The sequence below is a fragment of the Tauraco erythrolophus genome, chromosome 9, assembly GCF_009769465.1.
Source record: "Tauraco erythrolophus isolate bTauEry1 chromosome 9, bTauEry1.pri, whole genome shotgun sequence".
In the NCBI taxonomy this organism is placed as follows: Eukaryota; Metazoa; Chordata; class Aves; order Musophagiformes; family Musophagidae; genus Tauraco; species Tauraco erythrolophus.
This window is the reverse complement of record NC_141473.1, coordinates 36,357,972-36,375,858: the sequence shown is the minus strand read 5'-3', so window position 1 is coordinate 36,375,858 and position 17,887 is coordinate 36,357,972. Positions and strand designations below refer to the sequence as shown.

At 36.0% G+C, this 17,887-nt stretch overlaps 1 protein-coding gene across 5 annotated transcripts in view; it reads left to right on the top strand.

Annotated features, from left to right (window-relative positions):
• Nucleotides 1–17,887, top strand: part of CTNNA3 (catenin alpha 3) — a 520,316-nt gene that overhangs the window by 292,324 nt on the left and 210,105 nt on the right. For all 5 annotated transcript variants that reach the window (XM_086616261.1, XM_086616260.1, XM_086616263.1 and 2 more), the window contains 2 exons: nt 6,074–6,154; nt 11,641–11,793. In XM_086616261.1, the coding sequence (XP_086472387.1) occupies nt 6,074–6,154; nt 11,641–11,793 (234 nt within the window). The remainder of the gene's footprint in view (nt 1–6,073; nt 6,155–11,640; nt 11,794–17,887) is intronic.

Below are 17,887 nucleotides of genomic sequence, written 5' to 3'. Positions count from 1 at the left end.
GATTTTATTTAGGTTGAATGAGTTGTTTGGGTGGGTTTTTTTTGTTGGTTTTTTTGTTTTGTTTTGTTTTTTAATTAAGGTACAATGTACAGGACCCTGTAATTATTGAGGATAGGATTATTGTCAGTCAACACATAACCTGAAATGATCAGTCATTTAATTAGAGCTCTGACATTTATTAAGTTATCGGAGCTTTAATTGGTGTTTACCTTTTAGCTTGACATTTTTTAAATAATTCTATAGAGAGCTGACTTCAGTAAATGTGTTACTCTTTTTAAAAATAAAATTGTCCTTGGATACATTGAACTAAATCAAAAGACATTTATCACAGACTCATGGTACAACGGCTGGAGATAAGCAATGAAAATCATGCTAGTGGGCTGGATTTTTTTTCTATTCAGTCCTCCCAAGATTGTACGAGTGTTTGGGAACAGACACGTCCCAGGAAACAAAATGTGGTCACTTTCTGGCCAGAGGCCTTTTAAGTATGGAAATCTATTTTCAGGAGAGGCTTTGAGTACGACATGGAGTAAGATTATAAAGTTGTTTTTAATTATGTATGTAATTGTAAACATTGCAGTGAAGTATCATTGCTTTCTTTTAACTTCTGTAGTTTTAAACCAGTGTGTAAGCCCAGAAATGCAAGATGAACTTGGATCTGAATATCCTCAAACATCAGTAATGCCCTGAATTTCAAGCCTGTTTTGTGTGTTGCCAAATAACTCTTTTAGTGGTGTTTAAGGAAGGGAAGTCAGCATGCCTATTAAGATAAATTACTTACTGCTTTGTCGTTTCTGTAGTCAATGGCACACACAGACGGGTATGATATAACTAGGCTTATATTGACGTAGTCTCTTTAAACCCTTGCACTGCCCACTACCTGCACATATTTATTCCTTTACAGACAACTTGGCTGAGGAGGACAGCTCTTAAAAATTCAGAGTGAGGCTTAGGCTCCAGGTTTTGCATTCCCTACTCCAACATCACTTTTCTTGCATAGCAGACCACTTCGGCTGTTGGCAGTCTAGATCTCAATTCAGCTGTTGTATCTTTAGGCCCTGTCTAATGGCATGGATAGAATCTTCTGACTGTGTTGTTGCTATACAAATACTTGAAGGAATCTTTAAGGACTAAAGTAAAAAAGTTTTTAAGTTTATAGCTAAGACTCCAGCTGTTCTGGAATATGGAATTCAGAAGACATCTGATGTCACCATGGATGTGATAACCTAATATTGCTCATTTTTGCTCCACCACATTTGAAAGCCAGAGTCTGCAGATGTGTTTTTAAACATGTATGGCTACTTTTGAAAAGCAATGACTTGATATTTGAAATCTTCATACATATTTCAAGTGGGTATGTCCAAAATACGCAGGATCCTTCATGAAGGCCTATTACAATTTATTTTTGAAAGTTTGTGATATTTTTTTTAATACAAAATGAGTATTTGTGGGGGACTATTCGCAAGACAAAACTTCAACCTACCAAACTAGGCCTCTCTCACCACCCTCTATAGCAAGTGCAGGCTCAGGACCTTCAGAGGTGATGCAAAAGTGATTACCTTCTCTGATGACTGTAAGGGCACCTCAAGGAGTGTGACCTTGCCAAGAGTTAAGTGAATCCGTATGAATACTTTATCACTAGGACATACCCAAATAAACTGGCTCCATTTCACTTGGCCAGGTGGTCTTTATTTTAGTCCTGCTGATGAGAGTACTTCTGTTCTGTGTTGTAACTGAACTCTTGATTATAGCTAATGGGAGCTGTTCTTTGATTCACAAAATGAGTACTAATAGTATTTACTGTTTTAATACCTATGATTTATTATATCCTTTTAGATATCCTTTTTTATATATATTTTTTTATAAATTTAGCTCATGTCTATTAGCCTCAGTACTGGAGATTAGATGATCACTTAAGTAGTTCTGCCCAAATCTTTGTAGCACTTCACAAGTATAAAAAGTGAAATAAAAAAATCTTAACAGAATAACTATATTCCTTTGTTTAAGCTATCATAACTCAATGAAGTATGAAAGTTGTAGAATCACTGCTGTCTTTGTTATACTGTTAATTCTTGTCATGTACCCATCAAAGACTCAACTGGAGACATGTTTTTCAGTCCTTTAAGGTTGTGTAGCTAATGCAAACATGTTAGTTTGCATCTGTATACCTTGGAGTGCAGAAGGATCTGTAATGCTGCGAAGGTCATGATCCCCTGCTGATATAAATGAACTCCATTAAAAACAGTGGAGATAGGGTAATTTGTTTCAGCTGAGAATCTGCCCTTAGATATGTACTGTTTTAAATGAAAATCCGACAGGAAAGATTTTCTGCATATGTGGTTTTTGAGTCATTCAGCTAATGTTTGCCAGTGTCTGAAATAGATAGGCCTGTATTATTGGCAATACTCAGCATTTATCTTCAGGCTATGCAGTGTTAATTAAAAATACTTGTTTTTGCCTAGTGGAGTATTAATAATATGACTTAGTGGTTGTAAAATGTTTCGTATGTTAAAAATGCATTGAAATAGGAGCTGGATATTGCTTGTAATATCTTCACGAGGGAGCCATATAGCCGTTATTACATATATTTCACAGAATAAAACTATAGCTAAGTGCAGGAAAACTGAGAGAAAGGAGTGAGCTTAACTGCATGGTTTTTGAAATCCAGAGCCTGGAATAATGGCCATAATTTTCCTATCCCTTTTCTTAATTCAGTCACCCTGTACAAGAACGAACTATTTCAGAATACACTTGTTTGGTTTTAAATACAACAGTCACGAGGACAGTGTTAATTGACAAGCAGATGCAGAGTATTGCAAGTATGGACATGTTAGCTGTGTTACTGGAGAATGGAACATAGTGTAGAGGTGTTCGGATCATGTTTAGTTTCACTATGCCCTTGTTTTAATATACACTTCAAAAATATTAAATCCAGTATTTTTCAGCTGTTAAAAAGTGTAATCATCTAGTGTAGATCTTGAACTATTACTGTCATGTACATATTTGACACGGCAGTCTGCAGAGGAATATGGACTTAACTTAAAGCAGTCATTCAGCATTCAAAGGTACTTGGGAGCAATGGGCAATACCTTACAGAAGATGGACAACGCAGTGTGAGGCTATTGATGTTTGAGACTACTCCCACAGTAGACTTTGTAGTCAGGTGTATACTGACTATAGCAGACTGTAGGCAGTTTTGAAATACTTAAATCTTTGTGAGAAGGATTTATCCAAACAGTAATGTGGTTTTTTTTTCAGTTTTAAATTTCTTTAAGGAAGAATGAGAGCCTGCATTTATGAGGTTACCCACATTCTGGACCGATCTACATTCTACAGTTTGAAGCTGCATTTTATACTGTATTTAGTTCTTGAGGAAAACACGAGGTGAAGACTAACTTCAGTTATAGTTAAGTTTGCTTTCTAGATGTTGACTGTTTACACTCATGTTAAGAGTTTGCAAATAAAATATTTTTTTCACTGTTCAATATTTTTATGCCACTCGCTGAGTTTGGTTATTTCATATTAGCCAACTTGAAGATTTAGGTTTGCTTAGAATCAGTTGTATCATTAGTTGCCACTTTTGAAGTTACAGCTTACTAGAGAACTTGCATTGATTCTGTCTTGTTAGACAAATAGGCTCTAAATATAAAGCTTCTGAAGGATGTGCCAATGTGGAACTGCATCTTTGTCATCTTAAAATGCATGGGACTAAGCTGAGTTGCATCCACAGTGCTTTTACTGGTCCTGTTTACCTAGCAGTTTAGAAGGGATCCATTTTGTTGTCAAGGCTGACAATAGCTTGCAAAACGTATGTGCTGAGTTTGGCTGGGATGGAGTTAATTTTCTTCATAGTCGCTGGTATGGAGCTACGTTTTGGACTTGTGCTGGAAACAGTGTTGATAATGCAGGAATGTTTTTGTTACTGCTGAGCAGTGCTTACAGGGAGTCAAGGCCTTTTCTGCTCCTCACCCCCACCCCACCAGTGAGGACGCTGGGGTGCACAAGAAGTTGGGAGCGGACACAGCTGGGTCAGCTGACCCCAACTGACCAAAGGGATATTAAATACCATATGATGTCATGCTCAGCATATAAAGCTGGGGGAAGAAGAAGGCAAGAGAGGACATTCAGAGCTATGGCGTTTGTCTTCCCAAGTAACCGTTATGCATGATGGAGCCCTGGTTTCCTGCGGATGGCTGAACACCTGCCTGCCATTGGAAAGCAGTGAATGAATTCCTTGTTTTGCTTTGCTTGTGTGCACAGCTTTTGCTTTACCTATTAAACTGTCTTTATCTCAACCCACAAGTTTTATCACTTTTACCCTCCAATTCCCTCCCTCATCCCACCATGGAGGAGTGAGTGGGTGGTGTTTAGTTGCTGTCTGGGGTTAAAACACAACACCATAGTAAAAGAGTCATTATTTACTTTGGTTCCTGTGCAAGCATTGGTATGAGAAATAGTCACATCACTGTGAAAGTTGGTATCTACCTCTAGGCATTCCTTGAAGGTTTCAAAGTGAAGTTCAGACCTCTCTCCAAGACCTGTGTTTGATCATCTGTAAGCAATTTCAGAAATGGAAAGTAGTAGGAAAATTTCTAAGTCAACCTTAATATATATGCTCAATTTTTAAAGATAATTTTACCTTTCAGTTGATAGAGAATATACTCATCATAGCAAGGCATTTATTAAATTACACATTCACTTTAATGTAGAAGTTCTTTCCTGATCATCTCTAGTCTTTACTTATTAATGTTATAGTTATATTATAATAATAGCAATATTAAGCATATTGCTCTGTTCACAGATTGTTATATTTTTTTAGCAAGGAAATAACTGTGAAATATGATATATTGTATGTAAAAAAAGTTACGCCTAAGATGCCTACCAAGATACTGCTACTTTTGTTTTCACTAGTATTTATTTTAGTATGATTTACAACACGAGACAGTCATGTTCATAATCCAAACTTCTTAGTGTTCTGTAATGGAAGTCCAAGTATTATGGTCAGTATACTTAGCGATTTCTTTAACATTTATGAGAATCTGGTCCTTTCCCTGGAAGTGTAATATGTACTGACTTAAGACTTTGTGTAACAACACTTTCACTGTTTGTGGTTTCTTTTCTTTGGACCAGGGCGGTCCAAGGTAGCGAATAATGAATGATTACTTTAGAGAAGCAGAGTTCATCAGATGTTTTTGATTTTCATATAGTTTCTATACTAACATGAAAAAAGATGATTCAGAACAGCTAGTAGAAACAGAACTGCTATTGTAATGTTGTATTGAAAAAATGCTGTACAGTATGCAGTAAAATAAAAGTGTTAACTACACCTTGCAAATAGCTAATAATGGTGCAAGCACTTTGCTTACAGATAGAAATAAAAAGTTAATATTGTTTGGAAAGTGTACAACAAATTCTCTTAAGACCTCTCAAATATCTCAAGAGCTCAATGTTCTATTGATGCTGAGAATGAACGTGCTGTTAAATGAAGAGATTGTCCATTTTCCTTGACAATGTTTGCATTGTAACATACTGGACATTTTTAAACTCACCCATTCTGTTTTACAGGAGTAAAATAATGAATGCCGCAGGCTAAAGTACTATCAAACTACATTGTGGGCATCTGAATTTATCAGTTGCTTGTAGAGAGATAACATGATTTTTCATATGAATATGGTGATAATGGATTGCCATCAATAATAATAATTAATGTTTCTCCATAAGTTACACTGGACTATAGAAAGAGCATTACAGCAATTCAGAAGATAAAGTGTTTCATAGAATCATAGAATGGTTAGGGTTGGAAGGGACCTCAAAGATCATCTAGTAATCTAGTTTAATTTTATTCCTATGTACTGCTAGTAAAGCACATGTTTTGATTCAGCGGATTATACTTAACATGACAAATTGGTATTCTGTGAATATTGTGGTACTGGCTCCTGAAATGTATAAAATTTAAAAATTCCTTAAGCACATATGATTTACCAAATGCTTTGATGAACTGAGGACACAAAGAACGTGCTTTCTAAGAGATTGCAAATAACCTCTGTTGTGTTTTCTATCATATTTATTACAGACTAACAAGAAAGAGAGAAGTAATGCCTTGAATGTGGCAATAGATAGTATGTGCAAGAAGACAAGAGACCTCCGCAGACAGGTAAGCAACCTGGGGAACTGAAAAGGTAGAAAAGGAGACTTGAAGGATGCTTTTTGAAGTTGCTATTTTCAAGTTTTGTAGCACTCCATTTTGAAAATAAAGATTTCTTCTGTATTAGAAAAATACTGAAGAAAATTACACTATTCCACAGAATACATACATACAAATTTTCAAAACTCTGGGAAAAAAACCCTACCAAATGATACTGGCTGCACGTATGTATGTACATAGGCAAAACTCTGCATGTGTACATGTCTAAATATGTATTTGCTATAGAAATATATCACTAATGTACTTTGGACATTGAGTTCTTTTTATTTTAAATAAGCTTGAATTATTATTGGTTGTTGGAATAGATACCTTGAAGGGACCACTGGGCCACTGTTTAGTTCTTTACAGTTGTGAGAACTCATACAACAGAAGAGAGTCCTTGGAATACCTGGTCCACTGTCAACCCACCCATTTTGCATCCCAGTGTCCTAAAACTGATGTTAGACATGGACCAAAATCCACAACTTCAGTGTACTGCGTGAGGTGAGAAGTAGACATCAGCTGTGTTTACATCCTTTCTCTGCAAGGAGCATCTTTGAGAAAAAGTGCAAAATATGTTGGAAGTGTATAATGTGCCAGTTTAGAAAAGAGAGCTGGATGGCCAGTAGTTCTTTCAGTCAGACTGCCTCAACCAACCATGTGGCAATTTATGGCTACACAAAACATGAGCACATGCTGCTTTCATCCTGTCTCTAGTTGTGGCTATTTATCAACTCTCTGGTGGAAGAACCTCTCTCCCAACTTTGTGTACAGTCTTAGAAGCCAGACTGTGCTTCAAGGTGATGAATAAATTTCTTCCTGTCACCTATAATCAACCTTGAAAGATGAGATGAATATAATATAAATATAGTGTTTACAACTAACTAGCTATCCAATTTCTGCTCACATTCCTTCAAAAATATGTTCAGCTCAGACACCTGGTGACTTGCATCACAAGCTCAAGTGTGCCTAGGAACTCTCCCATTCTGTCCTACAGTCTCTTCCATGAGTTAATTAAACTCTAGCTTGTAACACTTTACTGACTGTCGTACAGTGTTTAAAATCTGTTAATTAATTCAATTTGTGTTTCTATAAACCATTGTAAAATGTAATCATGCCCAATTTATAGAATCATAGAATGGTTAGAGTTGGAAGGGACCTTAAAGATCATCTAGTTCCAACCCCAACTATTGATTATAGTCAATCTAGAAGCAATAGTTTGCTCTAACCAGAGTAGCTCTATGGCTTCTTGATGCGTTTCACTGGAATGTATTTTTGAGAAATATTTCGTCTACTTCCTCCAATTCTGTGTTCACACATGTGAATTGCAAAAGAACTGTTTTAGAAGACTGCCTACTGCATGTCTAATTCCTGATCTGGGAAACATGAAATTGTGAGTTCTGTGCCTGCAAATATTGCAGGAGAGTCTTACTTGCTTTCACTTACGAATTCGTTATTCTGTCTCTCAGCACTTTTACTAGAAACATGAAAATTGTTATTTGGTCTATTCTGACAGCTTTTATAATACTGAAATTTTTTGAATGATGCCGTGTGCCATAGCTGGTATTACATTAGGCACTCATAGCAGATTCAGGGCTATGGTGTGCCCAATGTACTCTGCTTTTGGTCAATTACTGGGATTGCCTCTGCAAAATTGGGGTTGAAGATGAAACCTTATGAAGCTGTATTTTTGAAATCTCTTCAGTGTAGCGCACAATAAACAAAATTGTCACATAAGTGCTGGCCCAGTCACCACCTGATTGTGGGTTATGCCGTGGGCCCCTATGGAACATCTTTGTAGCCCACAGTAAGTAAACTGAAGGAAGGCTTGTATCTTGCAGGACTTGAAGGCAAGAGTAGCTATCTCAAGAAGAGTATATTCTGGAAGTTGTAAAAATCTCTGGCTTTTCAAAATTCACTTCAGGAACTTGGCCAGTACTTGTGGGCATTTTAAACTATTCTGTTTTTGGTTTTGGTTTTTTTTTTTTTTACTTGTATTGTGCCAGAGATGTGCATGTTGTTTCTGTGTATGCACTTTTACCTATATCACTGCTTCCCTGCCTCGTAGAGCTGTATGAATATTTAGGAAGGAATTGCCTATTCATTCCAGTTTCTAATTCTGAGAAACTGCCATGCTTGTTTCTTGCCTCTCAGTTGTTTCCCAGTGTACTGTGAATGGACTGCACAGATATTTCTCCTATGGTTGTTTCACAGATTTGGTTGGTTTTTTTTTTTATAAAATAAATGTTATTCCTGATGATATATTTCTATCTTGCTTCTTCATCATGGATAGATTTTTCTGAACACAAAAGAGATTACCTTCCTGGCATCCCTTCGAAACAGGAGAGAGAGATCCCTCGACAATAACTAATCTTTAGTTTTTCCAGGACTTTTGCCAGTGTAGTCTTGTGAGGCAACAGGCAAATAGAGGCAAACACAGTTTTCCGTATTCATCAGGATACTAATGTTTAATAGTGTTGCAAACAGCTTCTGGGATTTTCTTCTCTACCCTCCACTGTTTTTGACAACCTGATGCCCCATGTTCTATAAACAAAACAAAAACTCTCCATGCTTCCAATTCTGTAACAGTCTGCTGATAGGGTAAGAATAAGACCGTGCACCTTAAAAATAAAACAATTTGTCAGACATCATCCGCCCTCTGGTTTCCCTCTTCTGATGGTGTCTCTTTCATTTAAAAATATGAGAAGAATTTTAATTATAGCACAATAACTTCCCTAGTATTGCCTGCTAGCACTACTGGTGCTGTTCTTTGTCTCTTTGTATGTCTTCCTATATGGCTACTTAGCTTTTAGCAGTTTGCTCTAGAGGTAGCCAGAGTCAGAAACAGACTAAGTGAGTTGTGGAAAAAATGATTGTTATGATTAGGATGAAGAGAAATAGATATTTCTACAGAAATTCCTTTTTTCTTTGTTTTTTTTCCTTTCTTTGTTCTACATTGTATTTCTTCATTCTTTAATGCTACACAAGTCATCTTTTGAAAAGCTCAGCTTCATGTATTCCTTCACATAGCTGAAACAGGAACGTAATTGCAAACTTGTTTGTATCCAGCAAAGACACAGCATTATCTTTTTTTTTTTTTTTGAAGATGATGTGTTTCACTGTTTAATTGCAGGATAGAGGATTTCTTAGAACAAAATAATAGTAATAATTTATATGTGAAAGGTTAATTAAACCAAGCAAACCAGTAAAAAGCTACAGCAAAGAATTATGTGAGAGATAAAATTAGGCTGCTGGTTTGAAAACCGGATGACTCAAGCTCACCACATATGTGACTAAGGTCATTGCAGTCACTGGTCCTCAAATAATACATTAAGGCTGCAAAAGTCCTACAATTTGGGCTGTGCAGAACCCGAATATATTTATCTTGGAGATAATGAATCATTGGCCATGGACATGGTTTCACAGCTTTTTGTTGCTGATTCTTGTAATTGGAATCTTAATATTTAAAGTGTGATTCCTCAAGGCCACATTCACATACTTAATTTTAAGCAGGCGAGTATGTCTGTTTTTTTCAGTTGAACTTTTTCAACACAGAAATTTTAACAGGTAACTTGGCAGGACTAGAAGTTCAATGTCTTTTGTTCTTGATAGTTAAACTTTTTATTGTCTCTTTCTTTTTAGTTTTTAAAATTTCAGCCTGAGTAAAGCTAGGAATGTGAACATGACAGTAAAAATCCAATTTTATATTGGAATCCCATAGCCTTTGTCTTTGTAAATTAGAATCATAGAATCATAGAATGGTTAGGGCTGGAAGGGACCTTCAAAGGTCATCTAGTCCAACCCCCCTGCAAGGAACAGGGATATCTCCAACTAGATCAGGTTGCTCAGGGCCTTGTCCAACCTGGCCTTGAACGTCTCCAGGGATGGAGCATCCACCACCTCTCTGGGCAACCTGTTCCAGTGTTCTACCACTCTCATAGTAAAAAATTTTTTCCTAATATCCAACCTGAACCTACCTCCCTCTATTTTAAAACCATTACCCCTTGTCCTATCATAACTGGCCCTCCTGAACAGCCTCTCCCCATCTTTCCTGTAGGCCCCCTTGAGGTACTGGAAGACCGCTATAAGGTCACCCCGGAGCCTCCTCTTCTCCAGGCTGAACAGCCCCAACTCTTTCAGCCTGAGTTGGCTGAAAAGTTTTTTTTTTTTTTTTTTTTAGTTTTGAGAACATACAATGTGTCCAAATCTTGTCTTGATGACCAACAGATTTCTCTACTATTATTTCTGCTGTGCATGTTCACTGCCCTACCTACAAGGACAGCAGCATCAAAAAGATTCTGTTTTTTTTTGCATTTTTCTAGCTATAGGAGTCTTTGCTTCTACTGAGTTTTCACACAGATGCATTGGAGCAAAATACTAAAGGAAAACACACCCTTTGGCAACAAACCTGTCAGCGTGTAAGAGCTTAAAAGCCTTTTGTGTTCTTTTCTGTTCCAATCAATATTTTTTATATATATTGTAAAAATAGTTTTTTTGCAGTAGGAAATTGAGTGAACTTGATAATTTAGTTGCATTACATGTATTGTTAGGATTGGTGTATTTCTTGTAGTGTTCTATGATTAAAGTGTACAATTGCCATGTGTAGGTTTATAACATGGAAAATAGCCTTCTTAGTGAAGTAATGTCCCAATGATCAGTTATGAGCTTGCATAAAACCTAATTTAAGAGAGGTAATTTGTAGCAGAATGTTACACTTCTTTAATAATTTAAGTAAGAAGTTCAAGAACAATTAATTTAAATAGGAAAATTGAACTTCAGACTCATTTATAGTTCTTCTTGGTCTGTTAATCTATTATCAGGTGGCATAATCAGTAATCTCGTTGATATAATTACCATGAAGACTACCATTTCGCTAATCAAACTGTATTTGGTTTTCCAACAAGGTAGAAAATATTTGAGTAATTTTGCAATTATGAAAACATGTGATGTAGACTATTTTGTGAGTACAGACATAATTCAATTAATATTTTCTTTGTAAAATGAAATAACCTTCTCCCTTATCATCTGAACTTCAGGAGACAATACCCAGGAGGCATTAGATTGGGTCTAACAGTAATTTTTCATGTGTGGAATCATTTAAGTAATCTATTCTGTTCATCAAAGAACATGCATATTTGTTTGGCTCCCTTGACTTCAACAGAACTAGTACATGTTTTAAGTGTTTTATGTATCTGTACTCACACACACATACACTCACACATACAAACATGCATATTTAGGTAGTGGTATGTTAAATTTGTGCCTAAAATGAAATAGAGTTTTCTGTGTAATAGATAAATTGCAGCTGCAGTAGAATTCCGACACATAATCCTGCAAATAATGCAGGAATACAGTGTGCACATGTTTATGTTCTAAAATACTAATGGACAACAATTACAGTAGACTTTAATAAATAGTCTAATTAGGAGATACTAATGTAATGCTTTCTTTTGCAGCTCCGTAAAGCCATTATAGATCACATCTCAGACTCCTTCTTAGATACCACTGTTCCACTTCTAGTTCTCATTGAAGCTGCTAAAAATGGAAGAGATAAAGAAATAAAGGAATATGCTGCTATATTTCGAGAACATACCAGCAGGCTTGTGGAGGTATGTTTGATGGAATTGCACTTTTTTTCAATATATAATTACTTGCCACTGCACATTTCCTTTGCTGGCAGATATCATAAAACAATTAAGCATGGCATTTCAGGAAAGAATACATAAATGGCCTGGGGTAATAGCAAACATACTTGATTTTCTATATAATGGTATGCAGTAAGATAGTGGGTTTTGTGGTATCAGCATTTATATAGTATTTCATTGCATAGAAATGAGGTGGTGGGGAATGCTAATTTGAGAAATTAGTGTAAGCCTTTCCACAAAGATATTCATTGGGAACTTGATCAAATGTGTGATTGTAAGGAGTATTAGCTCAAAGTGTTCAGGATACTACTACCCAAACTACGTGAGACACCTTATTAGTGTTAGTTGCCAGCTTTGTCACTTTGAAAGTTTATAGTCTGTGTAATATGCTGGAGAGGAAATGGTGCTCTGACACACAGTTTAGAACCCTCTAGCAGACTGAAAGCATGTTGGTGTATATGCTGAATAAATTCACTGGCGTACGTCGTGTACTCAGTATTCATTTCTAAAGGATATACTTCTTTATTACTTATAATGATCCTGCTTTGTCACTGAGAAATTTGCAAATAGAATTAGGAGGAGATTTTGGTTTGTTGGACAATGAGTCCTGCAAATGTGACTAAATATTCACTGACTTTAACCCATTCAAACTGGAGCTTGAAACACTGCTGGAATACCAAAGTCACAGATTTTGTAGGAATATTATCTCAAGTGCCTGTAAGGAACGCATTGCACATTTTTGTGTTATTTTTTAAGCTTTTAGTGCTTTTGTGTGCAGTAATGCAAAAATGGGAAAAATCCATGAATTCATTCTGTTTCTAAAAATTTACTTGGGAAAACTATTTGGCTCAGAATGAATTAATTCATCTTGGGTGATCCACACATAATGAAAGACAAATAGGTAAACAGCTAAAATAAAAGCAGAGTATTGCATTTATGTTTCTTTTCATGGCTGTGTAGTTACAGGATAAGACTAGTTATTGTTCTCCAATTTGCAAGAGTGTCTTATTTTGACCATGCTGCAAAATCAAATGAAAGCTAAAACACAAACCCAAAGTCTTAAAAGTTTTTCATATTTTTAATACTGAAGCTAAACCAGCCTGAAGTGGCTTCATTTTTAGAAAGGACAGATGATCTCTGAAGATCAAATAACTTTACTGGAATTGAGACCAGGTCAGCTGAAATACCCAAATCATTATTCGATTTAGAAGATGTGAACCTAAAAATCCAATATGCATTTCCTTTCATGGGTTTGGATTTGTTTCCCAAATACAAGGAATAGCTGGCCATCAGGGTAGGTTTGTGATTAAAGGGCATGATGGCTGCACAGATACACTGCCTAAAAAAATCTACAAGGACATGCAGCAGCTGCCTGTGAACATAAGTCTGCCCAGAAGACAACTATCCTTAGTGATGTAGGAAAAACTATAGCAAAGTTTTGCAATTCCAGCATAGTTGACTGTCTAGAAAGGAGAAAAAAAGTGTCACATGTCTGTTTTCAGCATAGGCATTACTAGTCCATTTCTCAGAGTCCCTTCTACAAAGTGATGACCAGACTAAACAGTGATGCCTCAAACACTTACAGAGATTGCCTTTGTTCACCTCACTGAATGATTAACTTTCGAACCCTCTGGTTTTACCTAACCCTATTACTTAAATGGTATTAAGCAGAGCAGTCTAAGAGGGAAAGTATATCTATAGTTCATGGCTCTAAATACTAGTGGAGATTCATTTATCCAGATTATTCTGAGGACATCAGATGTACTTATTTTACAAGCAAATTAGTAAATACAAACAAATCATGTGAGGGATAAAAGCAAGAGTTTCATGACTGTTGTATAAAAGGGGTTCTATTACAGGGTAGACTGATCTTACTGTTTGTGTATATAGCGGGCATATACATATTTATGCTGTGACTAAATATGTTGCCTACAGTGAAGAAAACATACCTTTAAAAATGTTTTAACTGGCTTTCAGAGAGACTGTACACTGTGCCACCTCCTATTGTTGAATTAGTTGTTCCAAATTGTCGCTTTACTGATGTTTATATCATATGGTGCTTTTAAAAAATAAAATAAAATTGAAGTTATCTTCTGGATATCTACTGGATATCTACTGGAACTTAAGTATCTTATTTAAAAGCTGCTGATATGGGTTTAATGCACTTACCAGTATCTCGAAGAGCCTGATTGATGATATTCAGTGGATTTTTGATAAACTGTATTGCTAAACTCTCCAGCAAATTAATAGATAGTAGTTGTACTGCATGCATCAACTACTAGCCTATAAGACATAAACCAAAACAAAAATGAAAAAATATTAACAGCTAAGCAAGCGGCCCCAAAGGGGCTTTGTACATATAAACAGATTTATCTGATTTGTAAGAAGAATTCAGTCATTTCTACCAGCATCATCAAATAGAAAGAAGAATTATGGCATCTGTTTTGTGGAAAGTGGAATACCAATTCAATTGATATAAATGGAATAGCATTTAAATACATTAGAGCTGTAAATTGGAAGCATATTTTGGTTTCTACCGGCCTAGAACCTGTTAAGCTGAAAAACCCCCAGTGTCTTTAAATTGACGGTAGTAGAGCACTGCACTGTTGATTTCATTTGTCAAGGAATATAACAGATCGATTTAGGTCTCGCTAATCCTAGTTTTCACAAGTACACATACTTCAGAAAAATACACATAGTTCAGAATCTCAGAAGTGGCAAGTATGTATGGAGCTTGGTTTCCAACTGAACATGGTGCCATGGGTAATGGATATTCTGTAGAAATCAGATACAGCTAGAAGTGCTACTAAAATCAGGGAGCCTGATCCTGCAAGAAGGACGGGACAGAGGGAAAGGAGGTGAGTTGGCTGTGAGCCCCTGCTACTTCTATTATCTATTTATTTAACAAAGAATTTACTATTTCTTGGTGAAACTTCTAATATATAAATATCACCTGTCCCCTCTGTCATATCCTCCTTCAGTTGTCTGCTTTCCAAGTTGAGTATTTCTGGTCTTTTTAAATTTTCCTTGTTTAGAAGCTATAAAAGGATCACCTAGCTACCTTCCCTGTACATTTTCCAGCACCTTCCAGTTCATGAGCGGGTAGGTCAGAACTGTGCATGCTATTCAAGATATTCAAGTGCTTTCATGATGTTCTCTGTTTCCAGACCTATTTAATTCCTAACAGTGTTTCTTCTCAGAGGACTGCTGAACACTAAACTGCAACTTTCACAGAAAGTTTATATGATAATCCCAAAATCTTGTTCTTGATTAGTACTAGTCTGCTGAGGTTCATGATATATATGTAATACTGCATTTTTTTTCTCCAAAATGAGTCACTTCACATCTCTTTAGATTGAATTTCATCTTCTGTGTTATCTAGTCATTTAGTACCATGAGGTCCTTTTGCAAGTCTTCATAATTAGTTCTTTTATTTGCTACTCCAAATACCTTGGTAAAAGATGCATTAAAAAAATAAATAAAAATGTAATGCAGACACAGTGACCACAAGATAATTTCTGGCTCATGGCTTTCTCCCAGTTTCCTGCTGAATTGTTCCTGAGGTTGAAAAAAATGATGCTAATCTCTCTGTATCAGCTGAGAATTACTGATTAATTAGCTACCTAAATTTCCTCCTCATCCTGTTCTTGGAGGAGTAGTAGGATCTACATGCCTGGATCCCAGTATTGCATACACAGTATGATTAGTAGTCTAGCTCTTTCTTGGCAAGCTCAGGGAGGGCGTTTTTCCATTGCCTCCATGTACGGAAACAGGTCTGTCTATCTCTGCTTGATTTTAACATTGCTTTTCTAAAAGATATTTATGGCATAAGAAAGCTTCAAGACTATTTCCTTTTCATCATACAGAGGTAACTTTTTGCACTTCAAGATACGTGCTGTGAAATCAGCTATATGTACTGTCTGCTGAAGTTTAATTCTCTCCAAACTGAGGAAACAGTATTTTTAAAAAATGCAGCTTTTTCTTAATCCAGTCAAGAGTTCAGCTTCAGTAAGTCTCCTCTTTCAAGGATCTCAGCTCTATCCTGTTAAACACACTGTTGCAGCTGAACGTGTTCCACTCACCTGGGAGGCTTCAGAACAACATTGTTGCACTGGGGTGATGATGTTAGTGTTGCACCGATGATGAATTTGGTAATATGGATTAAAAAATGGAGGCAGAACAACATACCATAATAAAGAGATGATATTGCATTCTCAAAATCATCAGTGAGCAATAATTTGAATCAGAATAGTTTTATTGCCTACTCTAATATATCCTTTGTAAATGTTAACGTACACTTTGTTATTCCATGACTCTTGTCAGTTGTAAATGATGCTGTTGTTGCCATATTGATAAAACCATCAGTGATTAATTTTCCTTCCATGATATTTCCTTTGGTTGCAGAAATTTGCAAAATAAATTTCTGGTCCACAAAGGCCTGTGTATTTGTGTAGTCAGATCTTCAGTCACATAAAAATTGGTTTTAGTATTGCAGCCACCAAGTCCAAGGGTTATAGATAATGCAACCGCTTTGATGTTACAGGATTAGGATGTAAGTCAATTTTTAAGTAAAACAAACCACTGATTTTTACATTATTTCCAGTTTAAGCATTTATTTGTCCACTCCAATTAAAACATTTGCTAACAATACTGCCCTCCCTCCCCGCCCCTGATACCCAGCAGTATCACTTCACTTGTCTTCTGGATTGTTTTCTCTTTTTTCAAAGTTAAAAAAGTCAGGTATTCTGAGATTTGATTGTGTTGGTCTTTTTTTTTTTTTCATTTAAAACCTTATTAACCCTGTTTACTCTTAACCCAAGATAAAGATTTCCCAAAGAAGATTTATCTTGCTTATATTAAGTGCCTTGTCTCTCCTTTGACTAAATGACTAGTTTAGATTGGATGTCTAATTTCCAGATAGCTGAAGTGAGGTGAGATGAATTGTACCTTGAGAGATGAGTGTTGATCTGTTTTGGGACATACGTTATGTTGCATTTTCTTATGCTCCATGGAACACTTTTTTATCAGGTGTATCCTATTTTTTTTGCATCTGTTTTTGAATGATCAAGGATGTTGAATAGTAGGTTACAATATTGTTTTGTGTATAAATACAATAGACTGAGTTGGACATTATAAAAACAGAGGTTCATCTTCTCACAAAGGTTTCTCCAACAATTAATTTTATATGGAAATCAGACGTACTTCTTGAAATATCAAGAGAGATTTTCTGTGGTTTCTATTTGAATCTGAAAATGAAAACTTCTCAAATAGAAACAATAGGTCTTGAGAAAGAACATACCTTTTTTTTTCCCTGTTTGACTATTAAATGTTAATTGAGCTGAGCTAAATTGCCTGCTACACTGACTCATGGCTCATACGGTAATTTAAGAAACAAACAATATCCTCATAGGCCAATGACCTTTGTAAATCAGCTTAAGGATTTATATCTCTTCCAAGTATCTCTCCTCTGCATTAGCATTTGGAAGTTACAGTCTTTCCTTAAAAAATTTATTTAAAACATAACAATGTAATACAGTTCAGAAGTATGTATATAAATTCAGTGAAGTACAAAACATCAGTGAAATGGAAAGACTGAAGACTACACCAGATCTGAGGTGATAGTGTTTCCAAAGGTAGTAGCAACTACAGGTAATATCTTCTCCCTCATTTTCTTACGTTTTCTCTCTCCTGAGTTTAACTGCTCTGTGCTCCTACTCTAGAGATGCTAGCTTCTGTTAAAAAATGCATACACTTGGGATATTAACCAGTTAGTAGGAATATTAGCTGGTGCTTTGTGGACAGCGCTAGTATTTGAAAAGGTCAAACAGTGGCAAAGTATTTGAGATACCTTGGTTAACATCTTTGCACTGTGATAGCTGCACAATAATTGCACAAAATAGAATCTCTTAGTTGTAAATGTGAGTAGTATCTTCAGATGTATGGAGGAAGTGAAATAGTCCTAGTTACACAGTAAAAAGAAAAACACATGGAAATGCCTGCTTTGGCTAATACATTGAACACTTCTCACGTATGAAATGGACGCTCAGTAGATGAAGTA